Raw genomic sequence first — 16,243 nt, 5'->3', positions numbered from 1 at the left:
GTTCACAATATATGATATCTTCTAAAAGTCCTTCAGATTAAAAAAGTAGAGGAAAAGAAAATGTTTTTTCATTTAAATTCTTATACTACATGAATATCCTCTTTACCCCCAAACAGATATTTTATAGTCAGCATTTTGTATGTGGTAGGACTTCTTTATTTTGAGTTCTGTTTTCAATGTCATTACAGGGGAAAGTTGAAGCTGAGCTTCACCTAGTGACAGCAGAGGAAGCAGAGAAAAGCCCTGTAGGACTGGGACGAAATGAGCCAGATCCACTGGAAAAACCAAAGTAAGATATTAACGGGTTATGTTTAAAAAATATATATACAAGAACTTGTGTTTTGCAAACACACACACACACACACACACACACACACAAACACACACACACACACACACTGGTTTCAGAGTTAAAAAATTTGAACGCTTGTCTGGAACAGAAAAAGACAGACATGAGCAAGTGTTTAACTTTATCTTTAGGAAAATCATTCTATCAGTGCAAAAAGCAGTGTTTCTAAAACATCATAAGGTGCTGCCACTTAAAATCTATATTTTTTTTAAAGATGTAAAACATTTTCCAGTTAGCCTCTAGCATTGCTTTCTGCACTGTCAAAAGGCCACTGTTACACACTCGTTACTCCTCCTATCATCTCTTCAACTGTCTCCCTGTCTTTCCCCTCATCCCTCCCCTTTCATGTGCGTGTTATTCTTCTCCTTACCCTCCCCCCACCCTCCCCCCTATTTGCCTCAACTGCATTCCTTCCCTCCCTCTTTCTCTTCCTTCTCCCGCAAAGTCGCCCGGACACCAGTCTTATGTGGTTTCTGACCCCTCTGAAGTCCATTCGTTACTTCATCTGGCACAACTACCGCTGGCTGATCCTCAAGGTCTTGGGGCTGATTCTGCTGCTGCTCATGCTGGGCCTCTTCCTCTACTCAATCCCTGGTTACCTGGTCAAGAAGATGCTGGGGGCCTGATGCGCTGGTAGCCTCCGCCCCCTCTTCACTTTATCTGCTTCTCTTTTTGCCCCTTTTGCGTCCTGGATTCTTCTCTCTTAACTTTAGCTCCTCTCCTTTTTTTCCAGCCAAGCTCAGTTTCTTAGTCTTCTCTGTTGTCTTAGAAGTAGACTAGTCGTCTGTGTCCTTTATTGTATCTTGTCTTAGCCCTGTGTGCAAGTCAGTATCATTTGCCACCAAGCGTCATTATAAATCTTGTTACCACCCATATTGTGACCAACTGTTTAGTATGGACACATGTAGGGATGCTTTGACTTAAGGTGAACAAGGTGGTTGAAATATCCATGTTCTTATCAAGTGGGATGATTGGTAGAGAAGGGAAATGTATAGACAAATTAAAAATTACATAATTCTAAAGATGTGAGGGTTAAAATGTATATATATATTTTTTTTTTAATCCAAAAATGACAAAATGAAGTCAAAACGTTTAATGGTAGTTGAATAGTGGCTCCAAGAATGCAAAGCCCATGAGGCAAAACTACAAAGAAACATCAACAAATGCAAGGATTACACTATGATGAGAAACAGACAAAGGACATAGGGAGACATGGAGCTATATATACAGTACACACATAAGGTAATCAAGAGAAGTTGATACATCAGGGGTAACAAATCACAGCTGAAGGAAGTTCAAACAAGACATAGGCAGTAAAATTAAATGAAAGTCACAAGAAATGACAGAGTTTCAAAAGTATCAAGAGTATCAAAATAAAACGGAGAAAAACAGGGAAATACCAAACACAGGAAAGAAAAAGACAAAACCCCGAAACCTGAAAATTATATCATTGATTATATTAATAAAACCTGTATTTAAGCATATTAAACCGTAGTTGTTTGCTTACAAGCAACAAAATATAAAAAGAGTTCCTGTATTTTTTAGTAATGTTGTGCTAAGTATTTTTGCATATACTTTGTGGGCATTTCAACATCGTATCTAGGCAAACGAGTCCATTGGCCATCTACAATATGAAAAAATCTCATCCCATTTTATGAGAAAAAACCCGTGAATTGTAATGCACTATAAGCTGTATGAGTGCCTACATCCAGGATATTTCTGGATTCTGGTTTCCAGGATGGGGAGCGGTGGGGGGCAATAAGCATCTGTTGCAAACATTTGCCAGAAATGTCAGTCTTTTGAGCTGTTGGTCAATCATCATCCACTCATTTACATGTGTCAACATACTCATTCTGCATAATAGAAAGCTTCCACTCTGTGATGTGTTTTTTTGCTCCTGTGAAACATAATACTGATAGAAATGTGAACCGTGAGCATGCATATTATTGCAACATGGCTTACTAACGCCAGCTTTCTCTTTCTGTCCTACTCCTCTTTATTTGCTCCCTTTCATTGTCCACCATTACTCACCCCTTCTCACCCTCCTTTAACTCAACACTCCTTCCACTTCCATGTTTTCCTCACCATTTCTTTATTTTCATCCTCTTAAAAACTCCACCTGAACCATCCAGTCGCCCAGACACCACCTTCCTCTGGTTCCTGAGCCCGCTGAAAGCAATCCGCTACCTGGTGTGCAACCGCTACAAGTGGCTGATCATCAAGATAGTGCTGGCCCTGTTGCTGCTCATCATGGTGGGCCTCTTCCTCTACAGCATGCCAGGCTACCTTGTCAAGAAGCTGCTGGGGGCCTAAGTCACTGCTAGGGGGATGGGGAGGGGAAGGGTGGCTACATGGATAGATGGATGGATAAGTGAAAGGGAGCAACACTGATGGGAGACAAGACTGCTATGTATTCTCCTCTCTAATCCAATCTGAGCTTCATAATCAGCTCACACCTTCCCCTCTTAGCACTGAAAGGAGAAGGGAACACCATCGAAAGTGACTGCCCCACTGCCCCTTCCTTGCCCCCCTGGCTCCCAAGTAATGAAGATCCAACTAACAACTCTGCAAAACAGCTAACAAATCTAATGCACAATATTTGGACTCCATCCTTTTAAACGATTACACAGAAATTACATGGCACAAAGTAACCCCCGATCGAACCTGAAAATCCTCTGAAGCAATGCTACATGAAAGTGGGTGGTTCTGTATTTGTTTCAGCCTTCAGTTTATTTTATATGTTCCAGGGTTAGTGGTCAGGCGATTGCACTTTCAAGTCATACTATATGAGCTCTTGTTACTGTTTTAGCTTAAGAGGGAATGGACAAAACTTTGGGTAACACTTTAACCCTGCCACCATTTTATTTATAAGCACTATATTGAATAAATGGTTTGTGGTGTGGTGTTATAATGTGGAGAAATTGAACATAGTGTTAGTTCAGGCAGGCCTCAAAGTCCCCACAGATCAACTGATATCAATTAGCCCACAGCTAATGGCTCAGATTATATTTATCTATTAGATTCTATTTAGGATGTTTTAGCCAGCCTACAGTTGCTCCATGTGGCAAGCTGCTTTGCAAACCACATTCATTCCAGTTCCTCCTTCTAATGCTGTTTGCTCATTATGTTCCGAGACATAATGAGTGTTGCATCATGTCTCAGAACAGAGTAAATATAAATTACTGCAGATGGAAATATCTCTGAAATTTAAGGACCTTTGAAGTCATTATTGATGTGGAGTACTTGTCAACAGCTATAACTTATTACGTAATGATATAGTAATTCTTTATCTGTTTATAACCCAGCTTTCTCTAGTCACTGCTCTCACGAGAAGTTATATTTTCATTAGAGTTTGTTATAAACTGTATATGAAATTTCGATTCAGTGCTTATAAATACTAAATGAGGTTAAAGTGTTACCTTTTTAACTGTTATTGGTATTGCAGTTTTTGCACACTTATATAGTAATAATAATAAGGAAACAAAAATAATTCTATTTTCCTAGTAAATTTCAGTGAGACATAGAACAAGTTAGTTACTAATTATTAATTAGTTATTAATTGTTTAATTAATGAGCATTTTGTGGTGTTTAGTTTATCTGCAGTTTTAAAGATTTCTCCTTAAGAATAAAAACAAAAACTGATTTTGCAAATGATTCAAATCTCCCCCTCATTTTTATAATTGTGTTATTGTGCAAGCACGGGTGTTCACAGCAGCTTCCCTCTGGATGTCCTGAGTTTTATGTGTGTGTGTAATTATGTAAATGCTCTCCAGCCTCGTCTTCTGACTCATAAACCTCACTGATAAAAATCCCAGAGAAAATTAAAATTAATTATTTGTGATTATCATTTTGACCAGGGTCTGTTTAATAATCCTCCAAAGTTACAGACATGTAAAGGTGATCACTGTTGGCTACAGTATATGTTAATATGCATGCATCACTGTGATAACTGACCAAAGTGGTCATGTGTGTTAGCATGACTTGTCTTTCCAGCTCGACGCAAACCAAATCACCAACCCTGTTGTCTTTAACGTTAACGAAAATGTAAAGATGATTTTTATGGGAATATTAGTCAAATAAGTCGGGGGTTACTTCTGAAAACTCTGTTTTTGTCTCCAGACAAAAGTGTGTGGTGTCCTTTACGTTTAGTTTGCCTGTGGTTGGAACCTTTGCTTGTGATACTGTGTTTCACTGTTTGCAATAAACTTGCCTGTTTTTACACTGGGTTTGTGTATTTATATACATTGTTTGTTTTGACAATTTGAAATAGACTGAATTACACTGATAACATAACACCCCCATAGTGCTAGTTATCCTTAAAAGTATGCTGATGATAATCAGTGCTGATTTACCATTTCTTGTTTATAATGATTCTTGCCCCTGTGGGGCTCAAAGGACAAAAAGAAGTTTACAGCTCTCAAACAGCTGACAGGGATGCCATTAATGTTTACATCCTGTCGTGCTGTGATGAGCATTAAGTTCAGTTTCATTGTTTAGCCAAAACCCTGAGCACTAAATCCTCACTAAAGGATTCATTTAGATTTAAAGATCTGATTTGGGTTAAAATAAATAAATTAATAGAATATTAAAAGTGAGGAAAAAATGAATGACTAAGCTGGTATCTAACACACTAACTTAGACGTTTTCATCCAACTCGTCCCACTTACTATTTATTTTAGACAGGAGTGTCGCATTTGTTTTTACTAAGTTCCAGACTGGGAAATAAGAATGGCTTAAAGGCCTGCAGCGATATAGACATATATATATATAGCTATATAGACTGACATGCTTGACTAACATTATTATTTTGTTGCACACAAAACCCTCAACCAGTACACTAAAATGTATTTTTATGTTTTTGGTACAGAAGTATTCTCTGGAGAAAAAAGGAATGAAAGTCGGTATAAGTGAAACAGAATACGTGTGTGAGCGAGAGAGATGGGTGTAACAGTGAAACTGCAAGGAGCAGAGGTAGTGAACACAGATCGTTTTACAAGCTTTACAAGACGGCAGTGAGACCTGATGTGATTAAGATTTTCACTGGGAAAGACCAGGATGGACAATGCACAGGGTTGGTGTGCCATACCTATCACGAGGTGATAAGGTGAGATGAAGGCAGATGATCCAGTATGACAACCCCTAAAGAGAGCAGCTAAAGCATTGGTCCCCAATCCCAGTCTGCGAGGGTCGGTGTCCCTGCAGGTTTTAGATCTCACCCTGGGTCAACACACCTGAATCAAATGATTAGTTCATTACCAGGCCTCTGGAGAACTTCAAGACATGTTGAGACGGTAATTTATTCATTTAAATCAGCTGTGACGGATCAAAGACACATCTAAAACCTGCAGGGACACCGGCCCTCGTGGACTGGGATTGGGGACCCCTGAGCTAAGGGCTTGTAGACTACTGCAGGCGACTTGCTCAGCAGAAAAGGCAAATCAAGTTAGTGACTAGTTCACATTGGCCTGAGGAATTTCCTTCAGCAGCATCAAAAACAGAGCCAAAAAGATATTGGGCTTTCATTTTATTTGGATTTTATTGGATGTTAATTCAACTAATTACAGACATATTTTCTCAATTAGCTCCAAAATCAAAATTAAACTTACTAACAATCTAACATGCTTTTTTTGAATTTCAGTGACATATGACTGCTGTTTGATTTATGAATCTGTCTTTGCAGTCGCCCCAATGCCAGCATGTCGTGGCTGCTGGCTCCAGTGAGGACGATGTGTATCCTGGCCTGGAGGCACTACAAGCTGCACTGTGTGATGCTGCTGGTTGCTGTACTGGGTCTGCTCTTTCTGGTTCTGCTCTTCTTCTCTCTGCCCTCAGCGCTCAGCCACAAGCTGTTTAACATTGCTGGGTAGAGACGAACCACACACACATCCTCTGTGTACTGTTGTTTACACTGAACCACACTGTATGTGTTTGATTAACTACACTGTAAGACTATTTTTCTTTTACATTTGTAAAAAATAAATAAATAAAAAATTTCACACTACATTATCATTTAATGGTGTTTTTGTTTTTTTTTTTTTTTTAAATGAACACAAAGGCGCTTCCAGTGCTCTCGGACTCCACAGTGATTATTCATTAATTAGAGCTCCGGGTACCTGTCAGAGAGGCAGAGAAGATGTTAGATCCATGATGTTCTGCTCAGTTGGGATTTTAAAGTTTAAAATTTCAAAAGCCTATATTTTAATAGTAATGGACAGTAATTTTAAAATACGTGGCTGAATATAAAGTTTTACATACAAAACTTCCAGTTTGCTCAATGTGTCCTCCCAGCATATATCCATGTGATTGTCAAACTCATCCCACACTTTTGCGAGTATCTGGAGTCATTGCTGTAATAATGTCACCACATCAAACTCACTCTTTCTAACAGTACGTGTGTCGCTCGATGCCGGTGAACAGTTAAAGCACTTTGAAATTTGGTGATTCTTTTTGATACACCCTGTGCTATGATGGTAAAGGCCCTATGTTTTATCATTATTCTTATTCGCACTAGATTACAGTGCTGTAAACTTAAACATAAGTGCACGTACTGCTGAGTATCTGTTGCAGCTGCATCCGCAGCTTAGTGTTCTGCTGCCTCAGGAGCTCAGTTTCAGGGACAAGCTCAGAGATATCCATCAGGACCTCTCTGGAAAGACACACACACACACAAAAATGACTGATCTGATTCAGAGGTATTCCTGCTTTCAGTGTAGGTGTTACTCACTCATACTGCTTTAATTCCCTTTCCGCTGCATCCCACAGCTTGAGTTTGTCCTCAGTGATAATGTTGCCAAGCCTATCCCAGTAGGCTTCTTCCACTGAGGTATCTCTAGCTGGATGGCTTAAACTGGAACGCTCGTGGACAGACCTCCGTTTTCAAAGCGCAACAGGAAAAAATTAGTATAAAACACTCACACAGAGGAAGAGACATGGGATTGATTATTAAGTATGTAGTCTTACTTCCTGTGCTGCTCAAGGAAACATCGTAAAGCAGGCAATATGTTGTTAGGGTTGATGAGTCTGGAGGTTGAATCAGCTGTGGCGCTGTTCTCCATGACCTCTGCCTCCTCAACAAAATGACCCTGCAGCCAGAACAAAAACACTGACAGAAAATACAAGAACAGTAGTTGTCTAATCACAAAGGCTGTATTCAGTACAAGCCCACTGCTCATTCGATTCCTCACCACAGTCTGCTCTCCTTGTTGACGTTTGTACATGAGTAAAAACTCAGCCAACTTGGCTAAATCCTTTTCTTCAAGACCCAGAACCTAAAAGAGAAAACAGCATGTGTGATTTTCAATAGTAACTACATGAAAAACATGAAAAGGAGCACTAAATGTGAACTCACAGCAAAGAGAGAATGCAGCTTCACAGTGGTCTGTTCATTTTTCTCCATGGGGGCCAGCAGCTTCCGCAGTTTATCTTCAACCAGGAATCCCTAAGTTGGGAGGAAGATGTTTAGCTTAAAGGCTCTTGTAACTGCAATTTTGCATTTTTTTATCTGGTTTTTTTTCTTTGTTTTTACAGAAGTAGTGTTTCTCTATAATAATACCTGACTGACTATGCAAAAACTGAGATATACTGCTAACACCCTACTTAAGTCATCTGCTTTGTCAAATGTGAATATTTTCCATATATAATTGCACTTTGTTTTTTACCCTGCAATAAAAGGCATAATTTGTATTGTGTATTTATGAAATATTATTAAATGGTTTTATTGCTCTAGCTTCCTGAGCTTATTCTCAAATTTCCAAATTAAATAACATCCCAAAATGTATCAGCCCTGCTAAAGCTCATCATTTAACTTTGTTCTTGTTTAATCTGTACCAAAGCTTAATTAGAAAAGCTTGGCTTGACAAAAATTTCTCATGTAATTACTGACATGTTACTGACGTGTCTAGTATGATATAAATACTGCACATCTGTGGATGTCTAAGGAACATGTGCAATTCATGCCCCGTTCTACAACAACCACCTCCATACTGTCATCGTTCATAAACACAACCTGTGGACTTGTTTCTAACCGTTTCATCACAAAGCAGCTCCATCACTTTCATCAGCATCTCTGAGGATAGCTCCCCTTCCTCCACCCCTGTGCCGTGCTCTGAGTCCCTCTCCAGGCTGGGCCCGACTGATGCATCCATCATCCTCTGGCTGCAGTGTGAAAGATGCCTGGTTTGCAAGGGGTGACTGGTGGGGTTAGTGTCATGCTCCTGAGATCTGCGGGGACCAGGTGACTCCATGAAGGCAGCTGAAGGACGTTCCCAGGCTAAACCAAGGTGCTTGCAGATCAGAGAGTCAATGGCCAAAGCCTTCTCCGCTAGCTGTGTCACCTCTTCCTCCATCATTACCCACATCTCCTCAAACTTTCGGGCATCAGCGGCTGTGGTGTACCTACATGAAGCAAGGAAGGGTTGAAGTTGAACAGAAAAAAAATAAAAGAATTAGGTTATTATTTTTAATATTATTATCATTATTATTATTATTATTATTATTAACACTTACTTACCTGACTTCCTTCTGTATGCGTTCATAGTGCTGGCGGGAGCGTTTTTGGACCTCACACAAATACTGTCTCTGCTTCATAAACTTGTCCTTTTGTTTGGCATACTTGGTTTTTAAGTTTTTCACCTCTTTCGAAGAGCTGAAACAAAAAGATACCATCATAACTTGGACATGTATGTGTATTTATGTGTGTTTCTGTCTGCGAAAAACTGTAATACCCTAATATTTTGCCCTTCATTTCTCCCAGCTTGGCATTATATGCTGCATTCTTGTTGCCATGTTCAAGTTGTTTAAAATTTAAAATTACAGATTTGCCTTTCATCTGTTGTTGTTCTCTCAGCCGAGCCTGTAAAAGCAAGAAAAGCAATCTCAAGACTGAGCGTTCATTTACATCGAGTGGTAAAACACTGATCTTATTTTTTGCAGCACAACCACTACCACTCTATGGCATGTTCAGCACCAAAGAACATCCAGGCTTCATCATATTGTAATAAAGCACTGGGGTAAAACAAACCTGAGACTTTGCATTTTCTTCCAGCTGCATGAGTTTGATTTTGGTGGTATTCTCCAACATAACATCATGAACTGTCTTTTCAGACTCCTCTACCATCCTCCTCCTCTCCATCAGACTCTCCAGCTAGAAATAGGTTACATTCATTAGATACAGAGCTGATATATGTAACATATTAGCATCAATGAGAAGTTAAGTGTATGTGAATTAATTTAAATAATCCTAACCTCTGTGTCCCAATGTTCCTTCATATGTTCTTTCAGCTTAGCCTTGTCTTTAGCAAGTAAGACTTCAATTTCCTGCTGATAAACTCCCTGCCAAAAACAGGACAATCATTAGATTATTAATAAGAATCTAGATAACATAGATATAATGGGATATTGCTGGAAAACCATCTCTAAGGTTTACAGAGAATGCTTTGAAATAGAGAAAATAATTGGTGAGTGGTAGTTCCCTGGGTGAAAATGTCTCGTTGATGATAGAAGTTACAGGAAAACAGCCAGACTGCTTTGAGCTGATAAGAAGGGAGCAGTACCTCAAATAACCGCTTTTTACAAGCAAAGTAAGTAGTAGATATATGCAGTATGCATAAGTGCATGACACAAGACGTGATGTCTTGATGTATTTATGCAGACACTGGATTTGTTTTTATCGTAATACCTGCAGTGATTTTCCTAAACTGAAACTAATAAAAATGGTAAATGGCCTGTATTTATATAGCGCTTTTTCTAGTCCCTAAGGACCCCAAAGCGCTTTACACAACCTGTCATCCACCCATTCACACACTGGTGATGGCAGCTACATTGTAGCCACAGCCACCCTGGGGCGCACTGACAGAGGCGAGGCTGCCGGACACTGGCGCCACCGGGCCCTCTGACCACCACCAGTAGGCAACGGGTGAAGTGTCTTGCCCAAGGACACAACGATCGAGACTGTCCAAGCCGGGGCTCGAACCGGCAACCTTCCGATTACAAGGCGAACTCCCAACTCTTGAGCCACGATCGCCCCCAAAAACTCAACTAAAAGAAAAACTAAACATTTTCAAACAAGTAAAATCTAAACTGAAACACACAAACCCACAATAGAAACTAACCGTAACTAAGCGGAGTTAAAAACAAAAAGTCAAACTGAAATAAGGCAAAGATGTGATCAGCTCACTGATGCACTAAAAATCATTTAATGCTCCTTTGTGACTCAGGTCTGGTTCTACCTGAAGTTGTGTGAGCTCCTCTCTGTAGGCCTTGGACAGGTTTTGAAACTGTTGCTGCATACTGTCGAGCATCAGTTTGATCTCCTCATCGAGCCTTCTCAAGTTCTTCAAATACTCATCCTCTTTGACCCGGCGCTCCTGTTCAGCAAAGTGCAGAAAAGGGAACCAAGTTATAAACAATGGCTTTGAGGTACAAATGCAAACTCCATGAAATCATGCTTTTACTCATTTGTGTATAATTTACCCATTGGAGCTCCCTTATGAGTTTTTTCTTGTCTTCTATCACTGCAGCACACAGCTGCTGCTGGCCGTCCAGGACACTCTGCAGTTCTGAATGAACCACCTTTTGATTAACTATCGACCACCCTTTTCTGATCTCCTCAACCTTTTCCTGACAGGCCTTAGCATCATCTTTCAGTCGCTCCTCTCTGTTTGATGGGAAAGAATATCATAATTTAACATCAGCCACTTTAGCACTGGGTTTTCTGCATGGGAGAAAGCGTGATTTGAACACTGAGAACAATTTAAAAGACGTACCTAATTCTGCAGTTGTCCTCCATCCCTGACCTTCGCTCCATCTCTTTGGCGTCCGCTGCAGTTTGAATGTTGGTCACTAATGTGGTCAGACGTTTCTGCAGGCTCATTATCCTCTGAGCAGTGAAAGTGGGACAAATCAAAATAAATACAGCTCATAAGAATTTAAGAAAGCTACATCTGATTGTGGTAGTGTCCATTTAGTGATTGGACTTCATCTTTTGCAATAACTTCAGTTTTGTTTTCAGTTTCAGTTATAAAGATCTATTTTAGTGGATATTATAATGCTGCCTCTCCTTTGGCCACTCGCTTTAATGGATTTAATTATTTCACTCCAACATAGCAATCACAATGCAAAATAAGAGTCAAGAACACAAAATCATGACCTAACCCTCTGACATAATGTCTGTTCCTTTGGATGGATGACCCCAGGTATTTAAACTCATATACCTTCACTATCTCTATTCTTCACCTTTCCACCGGTGTCCCTTTCATTCAGACGCTTGTATTCTGGCTTGTTTCTACTGACCTTCACTCCTCTTGTTTTCACTGCATACTTCCATCGTTCCTCTCTTTCACCTTTTCCTACTCTCACTACAGATCAGAATATCGTCTGCAAACATCATGGTTCACAGAAGCTCCTGCCTAACCTCATTAGTCAACCTGTCCATCATCACTGCTAATAAGATGGGGCTTAGAGCTGATCCGCTTTGAACCCATGTGTCACTCGTACTCCACATCTCTCCACTGTCTCGCTGTACATGTCTTCCACCTCCCTCACATACTTCTCTGCCACTCCTGACTTCCTCATGCAGTGGCACAGTTCCCCTCTTGGCACCCCATCAGATGCTTTCTCTAGATCCACGAAGACACACTGTAGATCTTTCTGACCTTCTCTATATTTTTCCACCGACACTGTCATGATCTGTAGAGATCTTTCTCTGCTGCTGACTGATCATCACCTCTCTTCGTAGCCTAGTTTCATCAACAGATGTTTATGTCCTGAATCCGAACTGTGAGCAAGATCCACAGTACAGTGTCCTGATAGTTGAAGGCTGTGGCTCTGATTCTAGTTTTAGAAGCTCTAGAAGCCACAGGTTACATATTATGGTACTATAGGGTCTTTAAGATATGATGGGTAAGATATCGCTATTCAAAACGGACAAGAAAGAATTATTTAAACTCAGGGAACCAATGAAGAGAACTTGATATGAGAGAAATTTGATTCCTCTTTCTAGTCCTATTAGTACTTTTGCCTCGCAAAGCTTATTTGGAGTGAAATGTAAATTGATCCTAAGCTGCCCTGCCTTAAAATGAAGGCAACTTTTTTGTTTTGTGACAACTCACCTCTCATCCATGAAGTCTCTTCAGTTCTAAAAACTGGTGTCAAGCTGCCGGTATTTAACCCCTAATGACGTCCTGAGAGTCCTCGAACCACCTTGCAATCATGCAAGTCATTAAGAGTCACACAAGCCAAGGTGTGAACAAGGCATGGATCTCATTATAGAGGATGAGGTGTTAGTGAAGGTTAAAGTGCCTGGGAAGGTCTCTCAAGGCTGCAATATCAATATCTTAAAGCAGGATGAGCTAATGTCTTACAAAAGATTCACATCTTGAATTTCATTGAATTGAACTGGACATCATGTGACAGGATTCACACCATGTTCACACCTAGGTTCATCATGTGACTCTTAAGAACTCACATGATTACACTCCAGGGGGACAACAGAAAAGGGTTTAATTGTCTGTCACTCTCCATCAGGTTTTTGGAACTAAAGAGATCTCGTGGATGAAATCTGATGAAGGTGAAATCTGAAATCTCTTCACAAACCCAAAAGAAGTCCAGACATACACATTTCAATTGTTTCACTAATCCTGCAGAGGTAGGGGACAGGGAAACATGAAAAAACCACCTTTTTGACGTCCGTCTTTTCTTCTTCCATTTTGCTCTTCAGCTCCTCATTCCCCTCCTCAGTGGGGTCTTTCTTTTCCTTAAAACTGGAGGCCCTATAAACATACAATATAGTTACCATCTGTAGAGTGATATCAGGTTAACTTTACGCTTTACTTAATCACCTGGGACACTAAGAAAAGATTTACAACATGTAACTGTGGTCTTTTGATTATTAGAGGTTATTTTTTATATATCTGTGTTCAACTGATGTAATAAAATATAACTGTGAGGCTTTTACAGCTTTTAAAACATTCGTTGTTCCACTTTTTTTTTTTTACATGAGCAGCGTTCAACTCAAATGAGCAAAGTATCAACAAAAATGGGCCAAACTGCAAAGTGACAGAGTTCATCGTATTTATTAAACGGTCAGATTTAAAACACACACGCACACACACAAACAAGTGCAACGGCGCTTTCAAGGTAGTTGTCGTTGTCCCGTCTATCGCAGTGTTTAGCCACAGTAAGCTGCAGGTTACCCCTTCTTATCCACTTGATTGTCGGACAACACAGGAGGTTCAGGCGCCTCTTCATGCACTTTGCCAGCTTCTTCCATTGTTTGACGATGTTGTAAAAATTACTAAAAAGTCATTAAACGTTGTACAGTTAAAGTCGTCCGCAGCAGTCTTGTAGAGTCTGTTTGGTAAGCGTTGCTTTGGCGACGGAGCTGCTTTCAGGTTCCCTCGTTAATTTGAAGTCCTATTTTCTTGTTTGTTTGTTTTTTTAAGAGGAAACGTGCATATGTTTTCCTCAAAAATAAAACAGTGACAGTCGTTATTTCAGTGTCTTTTTAAGTGTCATTTCTGAGGATTGTTATACAAGCTATTGAATAATTGGTTGCACTTAGTTTGTGCAGAGGCCTGTGACAACTTGTTTCATTTTCTCTTCACAATTTATTACACTTATATTTCCTATCAGAATATTCCTTCCTTCATCATTGAACGACTAATAATGACGTTAACAGTTTCAAGTGTCTGTAATATAATCCCTTTATTTGTTAATAAAGCGCAGTCTGCCGGCTTTGTTGTTGTTTTCATTCTGTGCTGCTATCTGCTACTAATGACTGATCATGTTTAGAGATTGCTTCTATTTAGTAAGCTCTCTTACTCCCTTTCCTTGTGTTTAGGGCTTTTAAAATGCGACTCTACCGGGGGAGTAGCTTTTATGATGCTGTTAAATTTTACATGGCTCGGTGCTGCCATCTAGCGGCATCATCGGGTTTCAACCGCCCTAGATCAGGAATGTCAACTCATTTAACAGCTCACTTTGACCTCAAGCGAAACTTGCCTTTCTGTCAGTGTAAAGTAGTTTAACTAATTATTGAATCCCTCAGATATGTTCAATTAAGAAAAAAGAATTTAAATAAAGTGCATTTCCCTTTTTCTATGTGCTAAAGAAATTGAGGAAATCTGTCAGCATGATTTTGGTCTTAAAATGTAAGAAACAGGCATACCTAAAAACAGAAAAAGTTTAGACAGCTCATTGCCCAGACTGTCCTGAAATAACAGAACTAACTTTTTGTTAATTTAGAAACTAAGAAAATGTCCCTTTTTCCTCTATAAAAAATAGAGATTCTACACCAGATAGGGAAAAACAGGAGCATTTCTGTCATTAAAATATTTATATATTACTTATCTACTATGGTGTAGTACGAAAGACCACAGGGAAAGTCTTTATTCGTAGGAAGAGCTGTAAAAACAAAATTTAAACTTACAGTAAGAACTTCACAATCTGCATCATTTTTCATTTTCCAGTGGGCCAGATTGGAGTCTTTGATTGGCCTTATGGTATACACACTTGGTCCAGATCATTTTGGGGGTGAGAACAACTTCCATACTATAGGACAGTGTGCAGATATTAGCAATGATCTCTCCCTAACAGGGTTATTTCTAAGAAATGTAACATCATAATCTTCCAAGTTTCATTGTAGGTTCATAAAACGGATTACGACATGAGATTATTTTCCCCAGTGAAGCGTTACAGGCAGTCAAAAAACTGTGCAGTCGTGGCACATGCTCATCAGAACAGTGCTAGAGACACAACGAGCAGACAATTGTAAAAGTGAAATTTGTAATCAACATGAGACCTAGCAAGGTTTTTGTGTGTGTATTAAGTGGTGTCTTAATTTTTTTAGGATTAATTTATTTTCTAAAAAAAAAAAGAAGAAGAAGAATTTAAATATTATCACATAATGAACTTTAGTGTAATTTGCAAAGCTGACTTTAGGTGGAGCTACTACCTTGTGATCAAAACTTGACTTGAAATTCCACAAACAAGTTTTTCTGAATATTTTTTCACAAGGGCCATGCTCACTAATTGTCATGCCCCCTGATCACCATAACCCAGATACTCACATACACAGAACCTGGACTTTTAATTCACACACACATGCACACATGCACATGATAGATGTCTTCTCAAGCTGATGACAAGATGCGCACAGTCTGGTTGCCCACACAAACAAACTCACACACGGGTCAGATGTTCTTGCTCTGAAGAGTGCCCCTGCCTCCACCCCCCGGGGCCTCTCGCCGCTCTTTTGGCCTCAAGTGGCCATGGTTGCAAGGGATATAAGTCAGGCAGCAAAGGTTTCTGACATATGATCCTGCATCTGTGATGTCACTAACAGCTGACTTGTCATAAGACCTTTGGGAAAGAGGGAAGTGAGGAATGAATGAGGAGGAGAAGGCCTTATTTTCAACAGACCCTTAGCTGGAACGTTGAGTGCTTTTGCATCAAGCTGCTGAGATTACAAACTGAATGACTGCCATTAGAGAGTGATTCTAAAATCTATCATAATACCATAAGCTAGGGATTGACGGACTTTGACCCCACTTGCAGGTGTATAATAAGCCCCATTCACTCTACATATGCTTGGTAAAAGAGAGAGAGAGAGAGAGAGAGAGTGTGTGTGTGTCCGTTAATTCCTACCCCCAGGGGCATATGTTTACTTCTTGTTCAACAAAGCGTCATATTCATTACCCAGGGGCATAATCTAAGCCTGACCTTCAGCCAGTTAACTAACTGACAGCTTAGAGTGTTGGTGTGGTGGGGGTTGCATAACATTTTAAGTCCTAACTAAGAGTTTCTTAATATTGCCATAACGATGGAGACATTCACTGTACTGCAGCATGGGACAGAATACAAAAGAGAGGAGGATGATTGTAGAATACAGCAAAAAAA

The 16,243-nt window shown here is 39.8% G+C and overlaps 2 protein-coding genes across 2 annotated transcripts in view; one reads left to right on the top strand and one right to left on the bottom strand.

Moving 5' to 3' along the window:
• Window positions 1–2,544, top strand: part of otofa (otoferlin a) — a 76,802-nt gene extending 74,258 nt beyond the window's left edge. The window contains exons 46-48 of the mRNA XM_013910317.1: window positions 189–289; window positions 795–982; window positions 2,482–2,544. Coding sequence (XP_013765771.1) covers window positions 189–289; window positions 795–975 — 282 coding nt within the window. The 3' untranslated portion in view covers window positions 976–982; window positions 2,482–2,544. The remainder of the gene's footprint in view (window positions 1–188; window positions 290–794; window positions 983–2,481) is intronic.
• Window positions 2,545–6,353: 3,809 nt separating this feature from the next.
• drc1 (dynein regulatory complex subunit 1 homolog (Chlamydomonas)) lies at window positions 6,354–13,708 on the bottom strand. Its single transcript, XM_005731001.1, has 16 exons — window positions 13,540–13,708; window positions 13,023–13,116; window positions 11,113–11,225; window positions 10,820–11,003; window positions 10,576–10,713; window positions 9,593–9,679; window positions 9,369–9,491; window positions 9,073–9,200; window positions 8,859–8,993; window positions 8,374–8,743; window positions 7,698–7,787; window positions 7,534–7,617; window positions 7,310–7,431; window positions 7,074–7,217; window positions 6,898–6,995; window positions 6,354–6,462 (listed from the first exon to the last, which is right to left on the bottom strand). Exons 1-16 carry the CDS (start codon window positions 13,614–13,616, stop codon window positions 6,443–6,445), a joined length of 2,007 nt encoding a protein of 668 aa, XP_005731058.1. The 5' UTR covers window positions 13,617–13,708; the 3' UTR covers window positions 6,354–6,442.
• Between the last annotated feature and the right edge of the window lie 2,535 nt (window positions 13,709–16,243).

This window comes from Pundamilia nyererei, unplaced genomic scaffold, assembly GCF_000239375.1.
Source record: "Pundamilia nyererei isolate P.nyererei 1_Seehausen unplaced genomic scaffold, PunNye1.0 scaffold00041, whole genome shotgun sequence".
In the NCBI taxonomy this organism is placed as follows: domain Eukaryota; kingdom Metazoa; phylum Chordata; class Actinopteri; order Cichliformes; family Cichlidae; genus Pundamilia; species Pundamilia nyererei.
Note: the sequence above shows the minus strand (reverse complement) of the source record. Positions and strands in the feature narration are given on the sequence as shown.

Coding starts and splice junctions, on each gene's coding strand:
- drc1 (XM_005731001.1), bottom strand. CDS start 13,616: ATGGAAGAAGCTGGCAAAGTGCATGAAGAGGCGCCTGAACCTCCTGTG. Junction 11,226..13,022: donor AAAAGACGGACGTCAAAAAG/GTGGTTTTTTCA, acceptor TTCACTGCTCAG/AGGATAATGAGCCTGCAGAA. Junction 7,432..7,533: donor AACAAGGAGAGCAGACTGTG/GTGAGGAATCGA, acceptor TTCTGGCTGCAG/GGTCATTTTGTTGAGGAGGC.